The sequence below is a fragment of the Dromaius novaehollandiae genome, unplaced genomic scaffold, assembly GCF_036370855.1.
Source record: "Dromaius novaehollandiae isolate bDroNov1 unplaced genomic scaffold, bDroNov1.hap1 HAP1_SCAFFOLD_27, whole genome shotgun sequence".
NCBI lineage: Eukaryota > Metazoa > Chordata > Aves > Casuariiformes > Dromaiidae > Dromaius > Dromaius novaehollandiae.
In genome coordinates, this window is record NW_026991415.1 from 5,074,411 (window position 1) to 5,101,364 (window position 26,954).

Genomic DNA, 26,954 nt, shown 5'->3' on the forward strand with positions numbered 1-26,954 from the left:
GAGGAGCCTCTCTCCTGCCACAGGCCCATGTTGTCCTGCCCAACAAATGTGGCCATCTGCAAGGGGGCATGTCCAGCGGGGCAAGGTTAAAGCTTTCCCAAGTGCCTGTCTGTCTCTCTCTCCTTGCCTGCCTTGGCAGCAGGATCATAATGTTGCTCTTTGTTTCCCCTCCTGTCCATGCTGCTCCCATTTCTCTCTTGGGCCCTCTGGGGTTGTGGGGGTTTCGGCTGCAGTTCAGACACCAACACTGCAAGTTGGGGAACAGCAGGGTCTGCATGGGAGTGAGCTGTCCCCAGCCTCCTTGAAACCTGTGAGACTACAGAAAAGGGACCCTGTGGGGCTGGGGAATGAGCTGACCTTACCATGCTCTTCATCACTGTCTCCATGTCTGGCCGGAGAGGGAAGAAATTGGAACTCTTCTCTTAAAACCTGAAGCCCTCCCCTCTCAGCTCAGTCCAGTTTCTTTCTGAGAGGAACATCTGAGTGTGATTGTCCTTTGGTTGAGAGAGGTGCAAGCACAGGTGAGTGAGGGGCAAGACTCCTTGACAGACCACATCCCGGGACTCTGTACAAAGTCATAGCAAGCCCTTTTTTCCCCCTTGCGATGCACAAGGGCTCATGCTGAGAGCAATCAAATTGCCAAAGATTTCTGCCCTCTCAAAGAATGCTTCCATGGTGAGAGGGAGGCATCTAAAAACTAAATCCATCTATGACTAGATCTCTGCTGCAGGTCATTTCCTGTAAAAAAAGAGGTGTCTAAAAGTGGAACAGCTCTTCCACATAAGAGGTGGACATAATCAGCTGCAGGATGTGTGCATCAGAGCTAGTCATTTCCCATTCCCACTACAGTGCCTGGAGCACAGATGGTAAATAGACCTGAGGAGAGGATCTATCTCACTGGGACAGAGGCATCTAGAAAGGGTCAGGTCAGCCCCCCCTTCACTCACCTCTTTCTCTCCATTGCTTGAGCAGGATTTGGTGTGACTCATTCAGATATAGACACCTCTGTTCATGAGAGCAAGGTTGGGAGAGATGAATCCCTCTCAAGGGTCTTCTCTTTCAGAGAGAGCTGGCATGAGAACTGTATTCATCTCTCATTCTGTTAAATAGAGAATATTCCCACTGTGTCCCTGGACCAAGTCCCCTTTCTGTATGTCATGGCAATCATTTTATGGTATCCCACCAAATATGTGGGGCTGACTGACATCTCCATTCCATCCTCTAGCAGAGCAAAACTGACTCCTCTGGAGAACATGGGCAGAGGCCACCACACTGCATGTCATGTTCAGTCAGCACGAACCAGAGCTCCAGACAGAACGCTGAATGAATGTAAGGTACAGAGAAAATGTGAGGATTTCTGTTACAAATGGAATGGTTTTGGTTCAGAGAAGACTGCTGTAACTTGTCTCTGCCTTTTCCCCCAGAGCCAAGTGGGAGCAAATGCCCAACAGCAGCTCCTTCAACGAGTTCCTCCTCCTGGGGTTTGCAGACACACGGGAGCTGCAGCTCTTGCACTTCTCGCTCTTCCTGGGCATCTACCTGGCTGCCCTCCTGGGCAACAGCCTCATCATCACAGCTATAGCCTGCAACCACCGCCTCCACACCCCCATGTACTTCTTCCTCCTCAACCTCTCCCTCCTTGACCTCGGCTCTATCTCTGCCATGGTCCCCAAATCCATGGCCAATTCCCTGTGGAACATCAGGGCCATTTCCTACTCAGGATGTGCTGCCCAGGTCTTCCTGTTTTTCTTCCTCTTTGGAGGAGAGTATTATCTCCTCACTGTCATGGCCTATGACCGCTACATTGCCATCTGCAGACCCTTGCACTATGGGACCCTCATGGGCAGCAGAGCTTGTGTGAAAATGGCAGCAGCTGCCTGGGCCAGTGGTTTTCTCTATGGTCTCCTACACACTGCTAATACATTTTCAATACCACTCTGCCAAGGCAACACAGTGGACCAGTTCTTCTGTGAAGTTCCCCAGATCCTCAAGCTCTCCTGCTCAGACTCCTACCTCAGGGAACTTGGCCTTCTTGTGGTTAGTGCCTGCTTATTCTCTGGGTGTTTCGTTTTCATTGTGGTGTCCTATGTGCAGATCTTCACTGCTGTGCTGAGGATCCCCTCTGAGCAGGGCCGGCACAAAGCCTTTTCCATGTGCCTCCCGCACCTGGCCGTGGTCTCCCTGTTTCTCAGCACTGGCATGTTTGCCTACCTGAAGCCCCCCTCCCTCTCCTCCCCAGCTCTGGACCTGGTGGTGGCTGTTCTGTACTCGGTGGTGCCTCCAGCAGTGAACCCTCTCATCTACAGCATGAGGAACAAGGAGCTCAAGGAGGCACTGAGGAAACTGATTCAACTGGTACTATTTCAGCAGCAATAAGCTGCCCACCTCTCTTCACAAGTCAATTCCAGTTTATCTCAGGCAGCTCTTTTGTTTTGCACATTCTATCTGTGTTACTCATGTTTGTGCACAAATGTTTGAATGCATCCCACTTCTCCAGAGACACAAACCCCATCTGTCTGACCCGGAGGCCTTCTGTAAATCTGCCCCTCACTGTGTCAGAGCTGACCACTCACGCAGCTTCTCTGTAATAAAAGGGGATTTTCTCAGTACTCTGCCTAAACGATGGGCTCTTCTTCCCATCTGGAGCCAAGAATGTGCTCAGGGAATTGCACCTGAAAAGGCCCTGTTGCTGTGCCTGGGTTTTGCATGGGCTAAGGGGCATCAGCTCGTAGAGTGATGTGTTAGGGAAGGAGGGCTGGATTGAGCTGTCCCTTGCGGGTGCCCAGTGCCCCTGGAGGGGGTGAGTGGTCAAGAGGTCTCTGCCGGGGACTGTCCCACATATTACAGGGCTGGTGACAGATGCCATTCCTGCTGGAAGGGGATATGAAGCCACCCAGGGAGCACAGAGGATCTCCAGGGCCAGCATGTGCCTGGAGTGGGCAGGCTGCTCAATCCCTGGGGCCGCAGGAGGTGCCGGAGGGGCTGCAGGCAGCCAGGGTTAAGGATCTCTGGTCATGAGAGCAGTGGAGACCTGGAGTGCCTGGCCTCCATTTCCTTGGGCCATTGCTGGCCCCCAGCCCAGGAGCTGATGGGGAGGCTGACACCCCTCTGTGCCCCCCAGCAGCTGCTGTGGCCTGCAGAGGGGCTGTGGCTGTGGGGTGAGTGCCCAGAGCTCTGCAGCCCCCTGCGGTGGGCACTGCTGTGGGGCCACCCCAGCCTGGTCTGCTGTGCTGGGTGGGCTGGGGAGAGGGCAGGGGAGGTGGGGAGAGCTGGGGAGGTTCTGGACTGGTCTGGAAAGGGCCTGGGAGAGGAAAAATGCCAGCAGGCAGCTCCTGTGTGTGAACGGCAGTGTGGGAGCACACAGCCATGTGCTTGCAGGCAAATGCAGGTCTGCTGGGAAAGGCAGCAGGACATGGCAGGTGCAGGAGAGAAGAGCCCAGGTTGTTCCCTCTGTTGCATGGACACCCTGGGGAAGCTGCCCCGGGCCATCGTCCCAGAGCAGCCCCTCACATCAGCCCTTTGCAGCACTGGCTGCTCATCCCAGCTGTGGGGTGGTGCATGGCCAGCTCCATCCTCCTGCAGGTCTCCGTATCCCAATGGAGAGGAAAAGGCCAGCCTTGCAGGGCCTCTATTCTGCACCAGGCCGTGACAGATCCCAGAGCGTGGCTGTCTGCTGACCCCCGAGTGGGGCACAGCACGGGCTGGGCAGAGGCCAGGTGCTCAGATCCCCCAGACTCTGGGGGATCATTTAATAGTCATTTAATAATAACCCAGCCCTTTTCATGTCAGAGATCTCTGGTGCCAGCCCCACCTCAACCCATTCCTGAAAGGCTCCAGAGAAGCCGTGGAGGGAGCTGGAGCTGCCTCAGGCCCAGGGAAGTCTGCCGGCAGGAGGGTTTGACATGGGCACGGCAACAGCAGTGCCAGGAGCAGGGGAGGAGCAGGGAAATTAGAGGAAAGACCCCTGCCCTTGGCTGCACGGCCGGGACACTGGATGGGTGATGCCTCTATAGCCAGCCAGGCTCCAGGTTCAGGGTGGATGCCCATTCAAGGATAGGAGCACTGGGATTTTCATGGGCTTCAGTGCAGCCATGACTCTGGTGAAGGCAAGTGGGCAGATCCAGGCACACACAACTGTCAAGGTCAGGGGTGGAAACGTCAGCTTGGGGCTGGTGAAGGCCCTCTCTCTCCTCCCTGTGTGGAAGAGAGTCCCCTGGCGATGCGGGACTCCACTTTGGCTGGCAGGAGGGGAGCACAGGGAGGGTGGAAGAGGCAGATGGAGCCTCTCAGGGTGTGTGAGGGAGTTTTTGAAACCACAGGGCTGAGCCAGGGACCTTTGGATCTTCTCCCAGACACTCCCCCAGCTGAGCTCGTTCTGCTCTGCCCCAGGTGCTCTCATCCCCGTGCCAGCCATGCCAGAGCAGAGTCTGAGAATTCATGGATTAACAGAGGAGTTTTGGTGGGAAGGGACCTCTGGAGGTCTCCAGTACAACCCTGTGTGCAAAGCAGGGCTGGTTGGAGCCCTGCAGTCCCATCTGGCCATCATTGGACTATGCTTGACCCCGGGTACTATCCCCAGACTTGCTCTGCTCCTCTTGTCCAGGCTCTGCAGGATGGCACCTCTCCTCAGTGGGTCCCTGCCCTGCCTGCCTCACCAGCACCCTCAGCCCTCGGCTCCGCTTCCCACACGGAGCTGCCCTGCTCTGGGGCCACAGGCCATGCTGGTTGGGGCAGGAAGCAGACCCAGCTGGACAGGGATCACCACCACTGATACTGCTGGCACCTCTCTGTGCTCATGGATGGTGCTCAGAGGGACCCAGGGCACTTGCAATGGCAGGAGATGTGTTGGGTGGGCACTAGCTCCAGCCTGTGGTGTTTCACTGAGGGTGCAGGAATCACTCTCCAGTGCCCCTTCCCTGGGCCTCCTGGGTCCCCACTGCCTCTCCAGGGATTGCAGAGCCCTCCTTTCCCCCTGCATCCCTGGATTTAGTGCTCTACCTTCTGGTTACTCCACCGTGGACCATCCCTCATTTTGTGAGGCTCCACTCACTGCCCACCCCCACGCACACACTGTCCCTGGAGATTCCCTGAGCTCTCCTGGGGCTCCGATTCCCCTCCAGAAGGATGGGCATCTCTCATCAGCACTGTCACCTGTGGGACAGCCCCAGGCAAGCAATTCAGAGACCATTCCCCATCTCCACTGGTCACTGACAGATGAACCCTGAATCCAGCCCTCAGTCCCTAACAGATAAGCCAAGAACTCTGAGCTTGTCTCCTGGATCCCATGGAGTTCACAAGCAGAAGAACAGGCCCTTTTGTGGTGCAATCCCTTGGGTTTAGTTTTGACTCCATCTGCTGAAGAAAGGCCAGACTTCAGGCACGTCACAGGGGAGATCCCCTTTTATTATGGAAATGTTGTTCTGCAGGCCAGGTCTGGCATAAGGGTGCCCTTTGCCTGGTGCTGCCTGTACTTCCAGGACACACGCACATGGAAACACAACCCTACCACCACCAGGTCATGAGAACTCCTGGGCCATATCCACCATATCCACAGCACAGAGCACAGAAGGCCAGCATGGAAATGAAGAGAACAGCTCTAAAAACAGAAAGTCCTGCTGCTGTGCGAGGAGATGTCTCCAGGAAAGCTGCAGCCCCCACAGGAAGGCTGCAGTGAGGAAATGCCTGCTGCAGCAGTGGGGGGAATGATACTGCCAAGCACGGGGTCTGTTTCCACAAGCTGCTGCCTGACTCCCCTCCCCTCCACTCCCCCTCTACTTGTAGTGTTGCGGCACTGTAGAGGGAAGGGACCAGCCCACGGTGACACTTGGCTGCCACTCTTGCAGGAGAGGGGTGTGAGATCACACCCTGTGTCCAGGGGAGCTGAGCTCTCCTAATGGACATGGAACCTGTGGTCTCACCCTGCCTACACTAGTGTGAGCCTGACTCTGTGCCCTTGAACTCCCTTGAAGAGACCCTGCAGAGGGAAACCCTCCTCATTGCCCTGAGGGCATCTGAGCTGCTCAGAGTAGGGAGCTCTGAGGTTCGCCCATCTCCGCTGATGAAGGGGGAAGTCTGGCTTCCCGCTTCAACACAGCCTCTGGGTCAGATTCAAAGAAGAGATACCTGAGGACAAGTCACACAAAACTGAACTTTTTTTTCTTTTTGCAAGAACGTATCAGAGAAAAGTAAGAAAAAAGAGAAATGAGCAACACAGAGTCCTGATTCCAGATCCCCAGTTATTGCTGCTGATCTTCGACCCATTGGATCAATCTCTTCAGTGCATCCTTGAGCTCCTTGTTCCTCATGCTGTAGATGAGGGGGTTCACTGCTGGAGGCACCACTGCATACAGAGCAGCCACCACCAGATCCACAGCTGGGGAGGAGAGGGAGGGGGGCTTCAGGTACACAAACATGCCAGTGCTGACACACAGGGAAACCACGGCCAGGTGCGGGAGGCACATGGAAAAGGCTTTGTGCCGGCCCTGCTCAGAGGGGATCCTCAGCACAGCAGTGAAGATCTGCACGTAGGACAGCACAATGAAAATGAAACACCCAAAGCCTAAACAAAGACTAACCACAAGAAGGCCAGCTTCCCTGAGGTAGGAGTCTGAGCAGGAGAGCCTGAGGATCTGGGGAATCTCACAGAAGAAGTGCTTCACAACATTGCCTTGGCAGAGTGGTATTGAAAATGTGTTAGCAGTGTGCAGGAGAGCATTGAGAAAACCAGTGCCCCAGGCAGCTGCTGCCATTTTGACACAAGCTCTGCTGCCATGAGGGTCCCGTAGTGCAGGTGTCTGCAGATGGCAACGTAGCGGTCATAGGCCATGACAGTGAGGAGAGAAAACTCTCCTCCTAAGAAGAAGACAAACAGGAAGAGCTGGGCAGCACATCCTGAGTAGGAAATGGCCCTGGTGTCCCTCAGGGAATTGGCCATGGATTTGGGGACAGTGGTGGAGATGGAGCCAAGGTCCAGGACAGAGAGGTTGAGGAGGAAGAAGTACATGGGGGTGTGGAGGCGGTGGTCGCAGGCTACTGCTGTGATGATGAGGCCGTTGCCCAGGAGGGCAGCCAGGTAGATGCCCAGGAAGAGTGAGAAGTGCAAGAGCTGCAGCTCCCGTGTGTCCGCAAACCCCAGGAGGAGAAACTCAGTGAGGAGGCTGCTGTTGGACATTTGCTTCCTCTGGGCTTTGGAGGACTGTGCAGGGAGGAAAAGATATTGACAAGTTAGGACTGACTTGGAACAAAACCCACAACATTTCTCACAGCAACTCCCCACATGTCCTCTCTCCTTGCCAGGAAGATCTTCCTTCACCTCCTCTACTTGTGCTGTAGTCTGTGCTTTCTGAGTCTACCATGGGGAACAGGGTCCTCTGTCCATGGGCTCCAGAGGAGTCAGCCCTGCTTGTTACACAGACACTCAGAATCAAATCTCCAAAACAGGATGGTCAGTCATTGTGCAGTGATAAAGTGTCCTTGCAGTGCTGTCGGCTGGATTAGGTGAGACTCCTGAACCCCTGGTTGGCTCAGTTCTACTCCAGTTGGCTGGGGACCCACGTGACCACCCAGCACAGGCATAATTCTTTGCTATTGATACACCTTAACTGCATAGTATGTGACAATTACTGCAGGAACACTTTGTATGGACTATTTACAAATGTCTTAGCTGTGCAGAAGCTGATCACTGTTGCAGCAAGGACACTTTGGGACACCCCACCCAGGATGTTTATCAACACACTTCAGCATAGAAAATGGACTAGACACAGCAGGATTTGCCACGGGGGGATTTCTAGAACCTTCAGAAATTCCCACCTGCAGGGCTGCCATAACTCTCAGTCAAATACTTAATTGCCTACGTCCAGTCAATCACCTAGTTTCAAGGTGGTCCATTGTCTCATGACAACCTATTCTCTCATCTGTGCAGATGACTGGCCAGGAAATTCTTGGGACAGGCAAGGAACTAACAACCTAAGTGCTCGGGGTGTGCACTCAAGTGTAGCCCTGATATCCAGCCCAACCACAAGTATGACTCAAGAACAAAACTGACTTTTCATATTTGAAACTCATCTGTAACTTCAGTTCCTTAGCTCTCACCAGATGCTCTGCCACACTGGCTACATGGCGATAGCAAACAGCAACATGCATTTGGGGGTGTGAGGGGGGCAGTTATTCACCACACACAGGGCACATCTATTAAAGGGATAGAAATCCTCGGCTTTTTCCATTCCTAGAGAATCCTGAGGGGCAAAAGTGTTTGGGTTAGTGCATTGCCCAAAAGAGGATGTCTCCTTAGGGAGACTTGGCGCATTCCCCAGCCCTGCAGACTGCATCGCCCAAAGACCCACAGGCTAGGAGGGGTCTTGGACCCCTCACTCCCATGCAAACAACTCCGGATGGGCACGCAGGAAAGCCTGCATCTTACCCAGCTGTGCACATCCCCCTGCAGAGGAGGTTTTGCTCTCAGCCACTGTGTCACACATCTCCCCTCCTGGAGGTCAGACTGCAGAAGAGGTGGCGCATATCCTGGATCCTTTGCCTTGAGGGAAGAGGCTCTGCTGGGTGGCAGAGGAGAAATGGGATGGTCATTCAGGGCAAGGCACCTGCATTGCAGAAACTGTGAGGGAATTGCCCACATCCCCCCTCTCCCCCATAGCCTTTCCTGTTAAAGGTTTCCTCTCCTTCATGCATCATACTGCTGCTGCCTGGCACTGTCCCAGGGGCATCTCCACATTTGCAGGCGCTAAGCAGCAGCTGGGACCAACCCTGAAGAAGCTAATAAACATTTTGGTTGTGCTGCTCATAGGCAGAGGGATTGCTGGAGGGATTTGCTGAGGTTCCTTGCAGACCTTTTGATCTCTCAGTGTAACAACAGTTCAGGGCTTGCAGTTTCTTGTCTAAACCCAGCACCTCTGTTTCCAAACCTGTTCAAAGAAGGAAAGCTTAAGCACAGACTCAGGAAGGAAAGCTCTGCCCTTTGCAGGTTTGACCAGCATATACTTTCCTTCTGAAAAGTCCCCTTCAGAAAATGTGCTGGGGGTGATCTGGAGCTGAGAGCAGCCCTGAGCCATGCAGCACCCTCTCAACAGGAGAAGGAACCTGCCCTGATGCAGGTCGCTCCTTCCACCCACAGCTTCTCCCTGCAGCACCATCATGGGGAGTTCCCGGCACAGGCTGAGTGCTGACCCTCGCAGGCAGCAGAGTCACTGCCCCAGGTGCACAGCACCCTGGGGTGCAGGGACACTGCTCTGAAATGCAGCATTGGGCAGACCTGGGTGCACTGCCTGGCTTCACACCCCTGCACCACCCTCTGAAGAATGTAGCTGTGATGCCCTGTCAATGTGATGGTGTGGCTGGGAATCTCTGCTCTTAAGCACTACCTGCTCCAAACAGGAGAAGCTGGGATAGCCTCCCTGACCGACCCTATCAGCTGTGGAAGGTGCCAGCTGCAGAAGAGCCCTCTGGGAACCACAGCAGCGTTGCCCTGCAGCCAGAGACTTACTGTGTCAAGGGCGGCGAAGATTTCTGCTCACTGTGCGCTCTCAGCCATCCTCCTATTCCTGACTGTCTTTAACTTCTGAGTCACTCCTCTCATCCTGGTGCCTGCAGGCAGTGCCCTGAGTCTTGCTGCTCCTTTAAGAGCAGCTGCACCAGGACAGAGCTGTCTCTCTGCAGCACCTGCCAGGTTGCCATGGGCTCCTGCAGTCCCAGGAGCCAGACCCAGCTCAGGAGCAGAGGCCCAGCTGAAGATGTGACTTTGTGCCCTGTGCACCTTCAGGAAGTTCCCGGGGCTCCAGGGCTGACATCTCCTGAAAGACCGTGTGGTCACCCCTGGAAAATGTCCATTCAAGTAGACTAACATAATCACTGATGGTCCCTCACTAAACAGTGGATAGAGACCGAGTTCAGCATTTCAGTTTGTCTCATCAGAAGATGGTTATCTGGGAGAGGTGGAAATGTCCCACTCTGGAAGGGCCTGCTCCCATCTCTTAAGAAGACAGGACACCTAGGCAGGGACAAGAAGGGAGTTCATTTATTCATGCCTTAGCAATTGGTTTAGAGGAGTCAAGCTAGGCATTAAATACTGATTCGGAAGCTCCTGGGATGCAGGAGGATTCAGTTCCCTCTCATGCCCTCCACAGACTCACAGGAGGTGGGATTCCCCTTGCCCAGGTGTTGGGGTGCAGAGTATGGCTGTCTGCTTCTTGTCTAAGCTCCCATTGTAATGAATGGAGATGGAGGGTGGGAGTCAGCTGTTCATACACAAACAGCTTCCGACATTGGAAGTGTCAGAGGTGGTCCAAGACATGGACCAGCGTCTCCTTGCTCTGATGTAACAGCTCTGAAACCCACATCTTCCTGGGGCATCAGCTGCCAGGTGGAGAATCTCCTTGGCCATTTGAAATGACACCAGCTGCCTACTACTGCAAGAGCTCCACTCACCCTGAAGCTGAGACCTGTGCAGATCCTGATGCTGCAAACAGCTGATGTAATTCAGTGCAGACACTTGGTTTAATGCAATGACAACAGGCCTGCAGGGCCAAGTCACATGCACAAGGTGTCCAGCACAACCACCTTGTTTCTAGCAGATACAGCTCAGGACCTACAGGAAAATCATGCCACTCTGGAGTGGTAGCTGGACAAATGCCCCAGGGCATCTCGAGTCTCCTACCTCTTCCCAAGCAAAGGATTCCCACCACTGCCTTCAGGCAAAGTCTATCGCATCTACACCCAAGCATGCTGCAAAGATGGAAGGTACTTTGCACCAAGGTCTCCACACATATGCCTACACTCTCCAATCCATCTAGTTCTCCTCTCCCTAAAGCTTTTCTCACCCCCCAGTTATGTGAACAGGGCCTGTACTAATGATGCAGCTACAGCGTGGCTACACTGCAGGCTGTTCAGGCCCAAGGATGTTCTCAGTGGCACCTTGTCCTTCCTGGACATCTGGTAACTTCTATCACAGGCCCCAAGGTGCTGTAAAGTCATCTTGGGTACAAAACACTTCTCCTGCCACAGCTGCCTGACCCAACTCTGTTTCTCTCTGGCCTTGGCTACTGCAGGGTTTGCTCTCTTCGTGGGTGCCTCATATCATCATTATATCGCCATCTCCTATCTGCACCAGCAGGTCTCTGTGCTGAAGTGGGGCTTCTGCATACACGGTGTCCTTGGCTCTGGGGAACAGGTTTCACAGCAACAACGCTGCACTCAGCCCTGGTGCCACAGCTGAGGTTCTACAGCCCAAATATACACAAATGCACATAGACTGGTCCACGAACAGGAGGAAGGGGAGATGCACAAACTGTTGCAGAACTACAAAAGCAACCTGAGGAAGTCTGTGCATCACAGACCCTGCTTCTTATAGGGGGACTTTAATCTCCCTGACATTCCCTGGGAGGGCAATGCATCAGGGTGCAGAGTCCAGGAGGATTCTGGAGGGTGTGGAGGACAACTTCCCAGCACAGCCAAGCCAGATATGTCACCAAGGATGACACTTTCCTGGACCTGGAACCTGAAACCAAGGAAGAACTGACCAGGGATGTGATGATAATCAGTGTCAGCCTTGCCTGCAGTGGCCACGAGGTGGTGCAGCTCCTGCTTCTGAGGGGAGTGAGGAAGAAGATCATCAGAGTCGAGACTCTGGATGTCAGAAGAGCAGACCTGGGCCTACTGGGGAGACTGGTGGAGGAATCCCTTGGGAGGCAGCTCTGAAGGGCAAAGGAGCTCAGGAAAGTTGGCAGATCTTTAAGGCAGCATCCTCCAAGCTCGAGAATGGCCCATACTGATACCCAGGAGAACAAGCAGACATCTCAGGAGACAGGCTGTCTAAATGCACAACTGAACAACAGTACAAAAAAGGCAGCACACAGGCATGGGCAGCAGGCAGAGCCTGCTGGAAGAATTCAGAAATATTGTCCAGGGAAGTAGAGAAGTGGTGAGGAAAGCCACAGCTCCTCTAGGATCAATGGTAGTAAGGGATGTCACGGGCATGAAGATGATCTGCTATTGCTTCACTGACAGTAAAAGCTTAAAACAAAAGTGGGCACCTGGCTGAATGCAGCCAGGAATCTGGTAAGAGCAGATGCAGAGAGGTGTGGGGAACTCAATCCCTTGGCTTCAGGCTCCACCAGGAAGGTCTCCCAGGCCATTGTGCCTACACTAAGGACTCCCAAGGAGAAAAGCAACCCACAATGAAGGAGGGTTGAGTCAGGAATTATTTGCAAGAGCACAGATCTATGGGATTGGATGGGTTGCAGCCAAGGATGCTGAGAGAGCTGGCTTCTATCTAGCAAGGCCTCTCTCTATCATCTTGGAAAGCTGTGGAGGCTCAGGGAGGTCCCAATAACTGGAGAAAGGCAAATATTGCATCCGTGTTCAAAAAAGGCCAAAAGGACAATGTGGGGAACTACAGGCTGTTCAGCTTCACTTTGATCATGAAAATGTCATGGAGCAAGTCATCTCTGGCCCCGTTTCTGGATAAATGAAGGAGAAGGTGACGAGGAACAGACAGCATAGATTTACTGAGGCTAGATCATGCCTCATCAACGTGATGGCCTTCTGTGTTAAAAAGACTGTATTTGTGGATGAACAGAGAACAGTGAACATCAGTCACCTTGACTTTGGGAAGGCTTTTGACACTTTCTCCCGCAGCATACTTGCACACCAATTAGGACTTTCTGATCTGAATGGGTAGACAACCAATTGGACAAATACCTGGTTGGATGATGAGGCTCAGAGGGTGGTGGTGAATGGGTAGTACTCTTCCTGGAGGCCAGAAGAGAAATGGAGCACCACAGGGTCTCTACTGGGGCCTGTCCTACTTATCACCTTTATGAATGACCTGGAGGGGGCAACTTTCATCCTGTTTGTAGATGACCTCAAACCGCTTTGGGAATAATCTTAAGCTTGAGGGCTGCCATTGAGAGGGACCTAGACAGGCAGGAGGAAAGAGCTGTCAGGAATCTCATGACATTCAGCAAGGACAAATGCCAGGTTGCTGCACCTGGGACAGACCAACCCCCTGCAGAGAGACAGGCTGGGGACTGAATGGCCATGCAGCAGCTCTGCTGAGATGGGTACACATATTTTGGCAGACAGAAGGCAAAATGTGAGACAGCAGTGTGCCTGGGCAGCAAAGAAGGCCAACAGCATCCTGCGCTGTATGAATAGGAGCCTGGCCAGAAGGTCAAGGGAAGTGATCAGCCCCTTCTTCTCGGCACTTGTTAGGCCACATGTACAACACTGCATCCAGTTTTTGGCCCACCAGTACAAGGGCCCCGCCCCCATACAAAGAGGTCCTCAGGAAGACAAAGCCAGGCTCTCCATAATGGTGCATGGCAGAAGGATGAGAGACAACAGCCACAGGTTGAAATCAGAGAGGAACAGGCTGGAGAGCAGGACAAACTTTTCCACTGAGAGGATGGTCAAGCTTTGGAACATGTTGCCGAGAGAAGCTGTGCCATCTCTTTCCCTGGAGGTTCTCAAGACTGGATCAAGGCCTCAGCAACCTGGCCTGACCCCAAAGCTGACCCTGCAGTGAGCACAAGGTTGGGCTGGAGGCCTCCTGAGGTCCGATTCAGCCTGGAAGACTCTGTGATTCCTTCCCCTCTGGGTCAATTCTTGTCAGTGTTAGGGGAGGCACTAAGCTCTCGTGACCATGGAAGTAAGTCAGACACAAGCATGACCAGTTCAACTGGCTTTCCTGTCCTGCCCCCTTTAGAGATGTTCAGAGGCAGGGCTGCTTCACAGACAGCCCTGATCACTCCTTTGCTTCACCTTTTATTGTGTCTGTGTGTCCTTTACTCCCTCCAAGTTCTACCCTCTCACCAGCCTCATAACCTCCCATACAAACTGCCCACCTCTCTTTACCCTCTCCCCACAGACCCTCACTGTGCTTGCTTTGTGCCCTCACTGGGCATTCCTGGGATGGTTGCCAAGGTAATTCCTACCTAGGTCAGCAATTCCATTAAACCAGTACCTCCGTCTAGTACTTCAAGTGTCCTGCAATTCCTTCTGCTGCTGTCTTCTTAGAGGCATCCCAACTCAAGGTGAGCCATCTGCACTCCACGTTAACAGCTGCTGCACTGAGCTTCAGTCTGGGGCACCTTGAGAACCTTGGGGATTCAGCCAACAGAAACCTCATGACATTTTACAAAGAGAAGGGGCAAGTCCTGCACATGGGGAAGAATAACCCCGTGTATCAGGGCAGTTTGGGATGTGAGCAGCTGAGGAATGGCCTGAGGAGAAGGCCTGGGTATTGCAAGAGATGCTATAGGGGCCAGTGGTGCATGCTCACTGCGAATAAGGCCAGGCATCAACAAGGCTGCATTAGGAGGAGCATGGCTTCCAAAACAACAGGAGTTATTATCCCCCTCATCTCAGCACTGGTGTGTCCGATTCCCAGGCTCCCTGGAACTTTTCTTGGTAGTGGGAAACAGCATGGGAAGGGGAAACAACCTCAGACCTGCAGCTTGGGAAGATCAGACTGGCCAGTAGCATAAAAATAAATTACCTGAAGGGCAGTGCTGTGGTGCAACAGGTCACCCAGAGGGAGTGTGTGATCAGCCCATGGCTTTGTGTTCCAAGGAACAGCCAGTGAGGATGAAAGACATCAATGAAGGGAGAGAGAACCCAGGGTGAGAGCCAGGTGGGGAAGCAGGCTGGGTGTCTACAGTCTGCAGGGACACAGGAGCAGGAGTGGGACAGTGTAGGTCGGCCTGTGGTGGAGATGGCCGAGGGTGCTGCAAAGGCTGAAGGGCCCTGACAGAACTGAAGTCTTTGTCCTATGGCTGTTGTCTCTGCCACCAAGGCCTGCCAGGAGACACTGGGGCCTCGTTGACCTCTTGTCCTCCCAGGGACCCCAGGAGATATCCTGTCATTGTCCTGCACTTAGCACTGCACACCCCCACCCACACACTGCCCCAGGAGGAGGTCTGGCAAATGCATGAGGGAAAGCATCTCCCTTCCCAGGGTCTCAGTGTCCATGCTTGGACGTTTTGCTTGAAAAACACACCAAGGGTTAACATGGTGTCAGAGCCACCTGCACATTTCCTTTGCCTACCTGTAATCAGTGATTACAATTTCCTGCTCTCATCAGCCCCCAGTGAGTCTTTGCTGGTAATGGCCCTCAGTGGGATCCATTAATGCCCTACAAAAGCTTGGGATTTGCTTCTGACTTTGACTTGAACATTTTGCTCAATCTCCTTGCAATAGCTGAGGTTCATGGACTCAGCACCAAATACACCATGGGGCTCATTACAATGCATAAAGCCACGATGAACCACGTCTCTCTCTGTAATTTTCTTCAAGTAATGTATGGCTAATTGGTTTCAGCAGTGTAGCTGAAAGACAGTGACTTCAGTTAGAACATCATATAAAGTTATTTCTTTAAGGTTTTTATGATTAGTATACTTATTCAGCTTTCACAATAAGTGACAGCAACATTCTCCAAATGACATAGATCCAGAGTGTCTCCTAATGAAGTGTGGACACGTACGAAAAGCAGTGTCCCAGAGGTCAGACACTGTATGGACACTCTTCCTCCCCATCTCCTTAAACCTGCCATTTCCCTCATCAGCCACCTGGGTCTTGCATCACTCCTGTTAAAGTCTAACCTTTCTCCACTGAAGTCTGCAAATGAATGTTACAGCTCATATGCCCCACTTCCCACCTGCTTTCCTTAGAGAATGAGCTGCAAATAGACACAGAAGAATTTTTCGTAATTGCAAGCCAGAAAAAAACAAAAAAAGGCATGCTATAGTTTTGTAAAATTAATTACACTCCTCAACTGTATGCTAAGTCCAAGCTGCCTCCAATGAGGTCCCCTTTCCACAAGGGATAGCCTGACTAGAAATGTTTTGGAGAGATAGGAAATGCTAGATAGAAACAGAATGAAGGACTTGCCCAGAGGAACAAACTACTGAAAGACAGAGCAAGCTTTAAACTCCCCGCAGTGCAAATCAGCAGTGTGGTATGGGAATGAACAAAGAGTAATGGAAGGAGTTACAGTGTTACAATGCCCAGAGAGTGTGCTTTAAAGGGGATGTTGGAAACTGTTAATGTAATCAGGATATGTGGAAAAAGAGGAGAGAGCCATACAGCTCCTGGGGGTCCTGGACCATGCTGGGGGCTGTGCTGCTCTTGGGGATCCCAGACCAGGCTGTGTTTCTGTACAAAAGTCTGGGAAACAATCTATGCAAGTCCCTGGAGAAGAGGGATTTTCCTGGGCCCTCAGAGCAACCCAGGCAGGACTCAGGCATGTCAAGGGAAACCCAGCCCACCCACACCAAACCCACTGCTCTCAAGCCTGGGACCTTCCCGGGCCCTCAGACCAGGAGCAGGAGGGGGTTTGGGAGCATGGCCACATCCCAGACAAGCCTCTGTCAGGCCTGCAGCTCCACAACATGTCATAGCTTCAAGTGAGCTCTCTAAAGCAACACTTCCCATGGCCCTGGTGCACTGGCAAGACTTTGAGCAGACACCCAGGAGACAGGGCAGAGAATGGGCAGAGACCTCAGGGTGCACAGCTGGGCTCACAGCATCACAGAGGCAATGCCACACACTGAATAAGCAACCCAAAGAAGTAAACGAGTCCTTCCTTTGGCAGTGACTTGGAAAGCCCCATCTCTGACAGTATTCAAGGGGGATGGAGCCTCCCTTCTGCAAGAGTCACCCCGGGACCCTGCAAAGACTAGGAAGAGCAGGATGGCTGGTTATAGGGACCTTCTCAAGCTTCAGCAGCTGCAGAGCTGGGAGCTGGTCACCTCACAAGCCTCTGAATGAGTCCAAACGCAGGTCCTGAGGCACTGTACCGCCTTCCAGGCTCTGCACCGGAGCCTGGACAGCAGCACTGTGGTGTGTGGGCATGTCCTGAGATGCCCAGGGTCAAAACTGTGGGAGATGCAGGGTGCCAGGGCTGTAAAGCTCCCCAGGAGTGCTTGGGTGGCAGCTGGATATGTCCAGGGTGCCAGCGGCTTTAGCAACCCCCAGACAAGAAGCACTGCTTCGAGGGGACACTGAAAAGCCCATAACCCAAAAGAGGCCCATGGAGGAGAAATGGCTTTCCCTAGGCTCAGGTTAGGCTCAGCCAGAAAGCCCAAAGCTGGGCAAAATGCATGGGAAATGGGAAAGTTTCCTCAGATTTCCTACTGGGCCTGACACTCCTGAGGATGTGTTTTAAGGGCACATTTGCTCTTCTCTGGCATATCGTCTTCATCTTAAGCACCACAGATGGAGAAACCTTGCTGAGGACTCTTAAAAACAAAGAGCCTGCTTTGGTGCCTCAGGGAGGAAGGCTCTGTCCTCTCCCATATTGTCCTACACCCTACTTCTACAAAAAGAGCAACCTACAGCAGAAACCAGTTTTCATGCTCACCAAAGCATCTCAGCCTGTGGCCACACTTTGTGCTGTTTGATCTCACAGGACTTTGGTCCTGTCTTTGAAAAATGCCAAAGCTTAAACCAGCCCTGAAGCCCCAGCTTCCCACACAGGTGTGCCCAGGGCAGAGACATGTCAGGGCAGAGGTGCAGAAGTGACTTCTCCAGTGCCCCATTTGAGATATTTCACAGCCTTTGGCACCATCTGGAGACATTCCTGAAGGATTTATCAGCAAGTTCTGGAAAATAACTGGGGCGAGGGGAGGGGACTGCTTTCCAGGACGTGAGGGGAAATCTGTCTGCTCTCTCCCTGGCTGTGCCATCTCCATGGCAGTGACCTCCTGAGCCCCCAGATGACACGAGCTGAGGTCACAGTGGGATGTGCCGCCTCACACAGAGGTCTCCGGGGTGGCACAGCGGTGCACTCACTTCCCTGAGAGGCCCAACCGCTGCTGGGCACCACTTGTGCACTCCCCACTGCTGCTCTTTGGAGCCACTCTGGGGCAAGGAGAGGGGATGGGAGCCATGCTGGGGCCCCTCAGCAACAGGCAGAGGAACAGGGGCACGTTGGAGAGAAGTTTTGGGTGATGAAGACGGGAAGAGCATCCTTCCTCCTTGGCTGGAGAGGTGAGCCAAGGGCAAGGGGGCAAGTGAGATGCAGGACTGCTGGACCGCCACCAAGAGCCCAGACCACAGCTCCTTGTTCCCAGCGCTCCTGTGGCTCTGCACTGAGGGTAAGGGCTTTGGGAGCTCCTTCCTGAGGGGTCGCAGAGAGACTGTTAACTGCGAAAAGGGCTGTGGATCCTGGGCTGTGGGGGTGGCTGGACAGGGTGGGGGCTGCTGTGACAGCCCTGTTGTAGGGTCCCGATGGTGCCGAAGGGGTTAGAGGACGTGGCCTGGCCTGGCACCAGCACTGGCCCCAGGGCTGCTCCCCCCCGCCCAGCACGGCCCCCGGGCACAGGGTAGCCAGGAGCCCCGCGGGGCCCCTGCAGCAGAGCCCAGCCCCTGCGGGACAGCGGCTGGGCCCCGGGGCCCCGCACTGCCCGGGCACACGGCGCTGGGCTGCCCCCAGGCCCCGCCATGCCCCACCACGCCCTGCGCTGCCGCCCACAATATGGTGCCGCATTGCCGGGTGGAGGCGGGAGAGGGGGGAGAGGGGCAGAGTTGGCAGCAAGGGAGTGAGGCTGCAATGTTCTCCCAGCAACGCCCCATTGCTGCCCTCCTATTGGCTGGTGTGAGGAGGAGGGTGGGGATGGATTTGACTGATGGCTCTACCAGCCAATCGGAGTCCATGTTGTAGAAAAACGCAGCCCTGGAAGTGGGGCGGGATCAAAGCGGGAGCGAGGGGGCGGGCGAGAGCAGGTGGGATCGGGGCTGGCGGGGCTGCGGGCACATCCCGATGGCGGCGGGTGCCCTCCCGCTGGGGCGGGGGCAGTGGTTCTGCCCCCCCGCCCTGGGGCTGCTTTCCTCCCGGAGCTGCAGCAGGGGCTGGTGGGGCCGGGAGCACGGGACAAAGCGCCCTGGCCCCGGGGCAGATGCCCTGCGAGCCAGACGTGCCGGCTGCCCCCGAGCAGCTGGGCTGGGGCAGCTGGGGGGTTTGGGGGCAGGAAGCTTTGCCCCTGCCCTGGGTCGCAGACCCCTTGTACAGCCTTCCCAACCTGCTGCTCTGGGGCAGTTACTGGTCCATAATGGGTGTTTCGCTGCCCAATGAGCATTGCGAGGCCCCGGGGTGAGTCCAGGCGGCCGCTCAGGAGCTGGCTGAGCCTTGGGGGAGGCAGGGGCAGCTGCAGGCGGCAATAGCCACGTGGCCGGGCTGTGGGCAGGGAGGTCACGGCTGTCTGCGAGAGCTGGGCCAGGAGATCCCCAGTGTCACATCAGCTCTTGGTCAGTAGCTGACAGGCCAGCAGGAGCCCCGTGGCTCGGCTGTTGATGATGAGGTCACTTCTGCTGGAGTAGCTGATAGGCCAGCAGCAGGAACAAGGCTTGGATGTTGATCATGAGGTCATTTCTGACTAATGAACTGATTGGACAGCAGCAGGGCTGTGGCTGGAAAGGTGCCTGTGAGGTCACTTCTGCCGGAGCAGTTGGTGGGGCAGCAGCAGGGACATGGCTGGGATCTGTGCTTTTGAGATCACGCTGCCTGAGCAGCTGGTAGGTCAGCATTTGTCTCACAGCTGGAGAAGTTATCATGAGGTAGCTGCTGTCTCAGAGGCTTGTAGGCTAGTGACAGGCACATGGCTGTGAAGGGGACTGTGAGGTCATCTCCTTCTGAGTCCCTGATAGGCCAGCAGCAGGCCCTGCCTGGGAAGGTCCTTGTGAGGTCACTGCAGACAGAGCAGCTGGCAGGCCAGCAGCTGGCACCTGGCTGGGAACTGACTCGGAGGTCCCTCCTGTCCCAGCAGCCTCGGGGGCTGCAGCAGGCGCCTGGCTGTAAAGGTGCCTGTGAGGTGCCTTCTGGGTGAGAAGCTGGTAGGCCAGCAGCAGGCTGTGAAGTGGGGAATGTGCTGGTGAGGTCAGCTGTGTCTCGGTATGTGATAGGCCAGCAGCAGGCCCCTTGCTGGGAAGTGACTTTGAGGTCATTTCCTCCAGAGCAGCAGGGAGGCCAGCAGCAGGCCCACGGCAGGGACAGTGTTTGTGAGCTCAGCTCTGTCTCAGTGCCTGGTAGACTGTGTGGAGGCACATTGCTGGGAGAGTCGCTGTGAGGTCACTTGTCTGTGCAAGGCTAGCACTTGGCTAATGGCTTGGGCATTTGCCTGTGAGGTCACTTGTGCCTGAGTCCCTGATAGGCCAGCAGCAGGCAGATGGGTGTGGAAGCAGATGGTGATGTCTCCTGGGTCAGAGTACCTGGTAGGGCAGCAGCATGTGCATGGCAGGGGAAATAACTTCAGGAAACTTCCTTGTCTGAAGCCCATAGGCCATCAGCAGGCACCTGGTGGGGGTATGAACTTGTGAGGCTACTTCCATCTGAGCAGCTGCTAGGCCAGGAGAAGGCCCATGGCTTGGATGTTGGTGGTGAGGTCACTCCTGGGTTTGGTGAGTGTGCTGGGAGGAGGGATTGACACCTGCAGAGCTCTACAGAAATATAGAAATGCAACTAATAAATCAAGCAGAGGTAGGCAATAACATTCCACACCATCTGACACGGATTTTATTCCACTCTCCATCATCATGAATTAATAGTGCTGCATTTAAAATGTGGATGATGTTCTCTGGTAAACATAGGCATGAGGGTTGACTCTGTAGTTCTTGCTAATAATATGGGCTTACAACCTGCTACTGGTGGATGAGGGAGTCCTGCTAGAATGTTTATGCTGCTAAATGAATGAAGTGCTGGTGTGAGCAGTGATGTTAGTAATCACTGCTTTGCAGGGTCTGTGTGCTGTAGTAATTCTGCACCACAAAAACACCAGGCTGCTTCTGAGATTCTCCTCCAAGACCTGTGTGATATCTCTGTCCTCTGATAGCTGGAGGTGGGAAGTGAGCAGTGCAGGGCTGTGCCTGGCTGCTGAGAGGAAGGGCCTGTTGCAAGGCCTTGGAGGACTGGAAGGGAATGGAAGGGCTGCAGAGTTGGTGTGTGTGTGTTTTGGGGCCCTGGGGGTGCCCTGGCTGCTGCCCTGTGTGGTGCTGTGCCCTGTGTGTCCCTGCTGCAGAGGTGCGTGTTGGCTGGGAACCCTCTGTGAGGGGAGGGGTGGGGGGTGCAGGGTGTCACAGTGGTGGGGTGGCCTGTGGTGGGGATGGGTGGTGGCCCCAGTGTCTTGGTGCTCGTCCCAGGAGGAGGTGCCTGGAGAGAGCAGTGCTGTGCGTGGGGAGTGCTGCCAGGCTGGGGAGCTGGGGAGCCCTTGGAGGTGAGGAGGTGACTTGGCTCGTAGGGCCCAGGCTGCCCTGGTGGCGACAGCCAGGGGTGCTGGCAGCCTGCTGCCTTCTGTGTGCTGAGGTTCAGGCCTTGAGCTTGCGAAGCTCTTGCCAGGATCTGCAGGCAGGATGCAGAATAAAGGCCGGGGAGTGTTTCTGCTTGCTCTGAGATCTGAACCAAGGCTGCTTTTCCCCTCCTTTCCTCTTATTTTTTTTCCTCGTGACACCTTTCCCTGCAGCAGTATTTGCTGAAGGAGGAGAAGGAGGAGGCCATGGGAGATGCTCATTCCCAGCTGGGCTTTTCTCCTGTTGCACGTGCGTCCATCTTCCAACCAGATTCCCAGCTTTGGGCAGGCATTGTAGATGCTGTGTGCTGGAAGCAGGTACTTCTGCTCCTGTCAGGCAAGTTGGGTCACACTTCATGGTATAATGCGGACATGCAGCCCCATCTGTGACATTTTCTGGTGAAAAGCCTCCTTTTGGCAGCAGGCAGAGCAGGACTGAGGAACAGATTTGATGCTGAGGCTCAGCACAAGGAGTGTGATCAGGAAGCACCCATTGCTGGGCAGAGGGTATTTTTCTGCCAGGTGCCAGCTAGGGACACATGAGCGTCTCCATTCCCATGAGTCGTTCTGTTTTGGGCCGTGGCTGTCCAGCAAAGACAGAGCAGCATTTTTGGATGTGGAGGAGCTAGCAGGCAGCTCGATAGAGCTGCTGGAAAGTCCCTGAAGGACCGTGAACGATGAGAAAAGAGGAAGAAGGGTGTTTGTGCAGGATGAAAATGGGGAAGTAAGAAGCAGAGAAAGACAAAGTCAGCGTCTTACTAATCCAATGTGCCGCGTGTCCCTGTAGCTTAACCCAATTATAGACTAGAGCTAGACATATGAACAATGATCTTTAGTGAATCATGAATAAGAAAGATTACGTATGAAAAATCTGTACGAGTATAAGTATACGTGTATAACCTCAGTAAAGGGTTTTCTGATTCACCCGCATCAGGAGTCCGTGCCTTAACTCTCCCTCAACAGGTTTCCTTGCCAAGGCTTTCCTGACTTCAGGGAGAGGGCAGGTCCAAAATAGAGATGGGGAGTCAGGTCAGCAGGATGGGGACAGGGTCAGGTCAGCACCTGAGAGGTGCAGGGCCAGGCACAGACATGTCCACAGCGTCACTCAGGCCAGCCCCAAGGACAAGGACAGCAGCTCCCTGGCAAGGGGGTGAGGCCCCACAATGAGGCCAGTCACTCTCTGTCTCCCCTGCTCTTGTGCCCAGCACATCCCCCTCCCTGTCTGCCTGCAGCCCCTCCATGCCCACCCCGCTGCCCAGCACAGCACAAGAGCCCTGGCCCTGCAGCCCCTCCAGCAGCTCCTGTTGCCCCAGGGACAGAGCAGCCTGCCCCAAGCTGCTGCACAGAGAAACCTGTTTCTCCTCGTTTCCTATCTCTGAATGCCGTCCGCTTTTCTCCTGGGATGTCTCTGCTCCCTAGAGAGCTGTTCCCTAGCAGGCTGTGGGGTCATGTGGCCATGGGGTGGCTCCTGACTCAGCTTTGGCAATGCTGGTTGGAGCTGGAAGCAGACCCAGCTGGGCAGGGATCACCACCACTGATACTGGCTGGCACAGCTCTGTGCTCATGGACGGTGCTCAGAGTGACCCCAGGGCACTTGCAAATGCAGATGCGTTTGGGTGGGCACTAGCTCCAGCCTGTGGTGTTTCACTGAGGGTGCAGGAATCACTCTCCAGTGCCCCTTCCCTGGGCCTCCTGGGTCCCCACTGCCTCTGCAGGGATTGCAGAGCCCTCGTTTCCCCCTGCATACCTGGATTTAGTGCTTTCCCTTCTGGTTACCCCACCATGGACCATCCCTCATTTTGTGAGGCTCCACTCACTGCCCACCCCCACGCACACACTGTCCCTGGAGATTCCCTGAGCTCTCCCGGGGCTCAGATTCCCCTCCAGAAGGATGGGCATCTCTCATCAGCACTGTCACCTGTGGGACAGCCCCAGGCAGGCAATTCAGAGACCATTCCCCATCTCCACTGGTCACTGACAGATGAACCCTGAATCCAGCCCTCAGTCCCTAACAGATCACCCAGGGACTCTGAGCTCATCTCCTGGATCCCATGGAGTTCACAAGCAGAAGAACAGGCCCTTTTGTGGTGCAATCCCTTGGGTTTAGTTTTGACTCCATCTTCTGAAGAAAGGACAGACTTCAGGCACATCACAGGGGAGATCCCCTTTAATTATGGAAATGTTGTTCTGCAGGCCAGGTCTGGCATAAGGGTGCCCAGTGTCTGGTGCTGCCTGTACTTCCAGGACACACGCACATGGAAACACAACCCAACCACCACCAGGTCATGAGAACTCCTGGGTTGTATCCACCATATCTACAGCACAGAGCACAGAAGGCCAGCATGGAAATGAAGAGAACAGCTCTAAAAAGAGAAAGTCCTGCAGCTGTGCGAGGAGATGTCTCCAGGAAAGCTGCAGTCCCCCCAGGAAGGGTGCAGTGAGGAAATGCCTGCTGCAGCAGTGGGGGGAATGATACTGACAAGCACGAGGTCTATTTCCACAAGCTGCTGCTTGACTCCCCTCCCCTCCCTCCCCCTCTACTTGTAGTGTTGGGGCGCTGTAGAGGGAAGGGACCAGCCCACGGTGACACTTGGCTGCCACTCTTGCAGGAGAGGGGTGTGAGATCACACCCTGTGTCCAGGGGAGCCGAGCTCTCCTAATGGACATGGAACCTGTGGTCTCACCCTGCCTACACTCGTGTGAGCCTGACTCTGTGCCCTTGAACTCCCTTGAAGAGACCCTGCAGAGGGAAACCCTCCTCATTGCCCTGAGGGCGTCTGAGCAGCTCAGAGTAGGGAGCTCTGAGGTTTGCCCATCTCCGCTGATGAAGGGGGAAGCCTGGCTTCCTGCTTCAACACAGCCTCTGGGTCAAATTCAAAGAAGAGATACCTGAGGACAAGTCACACTAAACTGAACTTTTTTTTCTTTTTGCAAGAACGTATCAGAGAAAAGTAAGAAAAAAGAGAAATGAGCAACACAGAGTCCTGATTCCAGATCCCCAGTTATTGCTGCTAATCTTGGACCCATTGGATCAATCTCTTCAGTGCATCCTTGAGCTCCTTGTTCCTCATGCTGTAGATGAGGGGGTTCACTGCTGGAGGCACCACTGAGTACAGAACAGCCACCACCAGATCCAGAGCTGGGGAGGAGATGGAGGGGGGCTTCAGGTAGGCAATCATTGCAGTGCTGACACACAGGGAGACCACGGCGAGGTGCGGGAGGCACATGGAAAAGGCTTTGTGGCGGCCCTGCTCAGAGGGGATCCTCAGCACAGCAGTGAAGATCTGCACATAGGACATCACAATGAAAACGAAACACCCAAAGCCTAAACAAAGACTAACCACAATAACCCCAGCTTCCCTGAGGTAAGATTCTGAGCAGGAGAGCCTGAGGATCTGGGGAATCTCACAGAAGAACTGCTTCACAACATTGCCTTGGCAGAGTGGTATTGAAAATGTGTTCCCAGTGTGCAGGAGAGCACTGAGAAAACCACTGCCCCAGGCAGCTGCTGCCATTTTGACACAAGCTCTGCTGCCCATGAGGGTCCTGTAGTGCAGGGGTCTGCAGATGGCAACGTAGCGGTCATAGGCCATGGCTGTGAGGAGAGAAAACTCTCCTCCTAAGAAGACAAACAGGAAGACCTGGGCAGCACATCCTGAGTAGGAAATGGCTTTGGTGTCCCACAGGGAATTGGCCATGGATTTGGGGACAGTGGTGGAGATGGAGCCAAGGTCAAGGACAGAGAGGTTGAGGAGGAAGAAGTACATGGGGGTGTGGAGGTGGTGGTCACAGGCTACGGCTGTGATGATGAGGCCGTTGCCCAGGAGGGCAGCCAGGTAGATGCCCAGGAAGAGTGAGAAGTGCAAGAGCTGCAGCTCCCGTGTGTCCGCAAACCCCAGGAGGAGGAACTCAGAGAGGGGGCTGCTGTTGGACATTTGCTACCTCTGGGCTTTGGAGGACTGTCCAGGGAGGAAAAGATATTGACAAGTTAGGACTGACTGAACATAACCCACAGCATTTCTCACAGCAACTCCCCACATTTCCTTTCTCCTTGCCAGGAAGATCTTCCTTCACCTCCTCTACTTGTGCTCTAGTCTGTGCTTTCTGAGTCTACCATGGGGAACAGGGTCCTCTGTCCATGGGCTCCAGAGGAGTCAGCCCTGCTTGTTACACACACACTCAGAATCAAATCTCCAAAACAGGATGGTCAGTCACTGTGCAGTGACACAGTGTCCTTGCAGGGCTGTCAGCTGGAGTAGGTGAGACTCCTGAAACCCTGTTTGGCTCACCTTTAATCCCGTTGGCTGGGGACCCACGTGACCACCCAGCACAGGCATAATTCTTTGCTATTGATACACCTTAACTGCATAGTATGTGACAATTACTGCAGGAACACTTTGTATGGACTATTTACAAATGTCTTAGCTGTGCACAAGCTGACCACTGTTGCAGCAAGGACACTTCGGGACACTCCACCCAGGATGTTTATCAACACACTTCAGCATACAAAATGGACTAGACACAGCAGGATTTGCCACGGTGGAATTTCTAGAACCTTCAGCAATTCCCACCTGTGGGGCTGCCATAACTCTCAGTCAAATACTTAATTGCCAAGGTCCAGTCAATCACCTAGTTTCAAGGTGGTCCATTGTCTCATGACAACCTGTTCTCCCATCTGTGCAGATGACTGGCCAGGAAATTCTTGGGACAGGCAAGGAACTAACAACCTAAGTGTTCTGGGTGTGCACTCAAGTGCAGTCCTGATATCCAGCCCATCCACAAGTATGACTCAAGAACAAAACTGACTTTTCATATTTGAAACTGATCTGTAACTTCAGTCTCCTAGCTCTCACCAGATGCTCTGCCACACTGGGTACATGGCGATAGCAAACAGCAACATGCATTTGGGGGTGTGAGGGGGGCAGTTTTTCACCACACGTGGGGCACATCTATTACAGGGATAGAAATCCTTGTCTTTTTCCATTCCTAGAGAATCCTGAAGGGCAAAAGTGTTTGGGTTAGTGCATTGCCCAAAAGAGGATGTCTCCTTAGGGAGACCTGGCGCATTCCCCAGCCCTACAGACTGCATGGCCCAAAGACCCACAGGCTAGGAGGGGTCTTGGACCCCTCGCTCCCATGCAAACACCTCCAGATGGGCACGCAGGAAAGCCTGCATCTTACCCAGCTGTGCAGACCACCCTGCAGAGGAGGTTTTGCTCTCAGCCACTGTGTCACACATCTCCCCTCCTGGAGGTCAGGCTGCAGAGGAGGTGGCGCATATCCTGGATCCTTTGCCTTGAGGGAAGAGGCTCTGCTGGGTGGCAGAGGAGACATGGGATGGTCACTCAGGGCAAGGCACCTGCATTGCAGAAACTGTGAGGGAATTGCCCACATCCCCCCTCTCCCCCATAGCCTTTCCTGTTAAAGGTTTCCTCTCCTTCATGCATCATACTGCTGCTGCCTGGCACTGTCCCAGGGGCATCTCCACATTTGCAGGTGCTAAGCAGCAGCTGGGACCAACCCTGAAGAAGCTAATAAACATTTTGGTTGTGCTGCTCATAGTCAGAGAGGTGGCTGAAAGGATTTGCTGAGGTTCCTTGCAGACTTTTTAATCTCTCAGTGTAACAACAGTTCAGGGCTTGCAGTTTCTTGTCTAAACCCAGCACC

General features: G+C 54.1%; 1 protein-coding gene across 1 annotated transcript; it reads left to right on the forward strand.

The window, feature by feature from the left end:
• Positions 1–1,821: 1,821 nt before the first annotated feature.
• On the forward strand, positions 1,822–4,771 carry LOC135326345 (olfactory receptor 14A16-like; the record flags this gene model as incomplete). The annotated part of the gene is made up of 2 exons (XM_064504226.1): positions 1,822–2,283; positions 4,604–4,771. Coding segments are annotated over 2 exons (630 nt in total), but the record flags the coding sequence as incomplete, so codon positions are not given.
• Between the last annotated feature and the right edge of the window lie 22,183 nt (positions 4,772–26,954).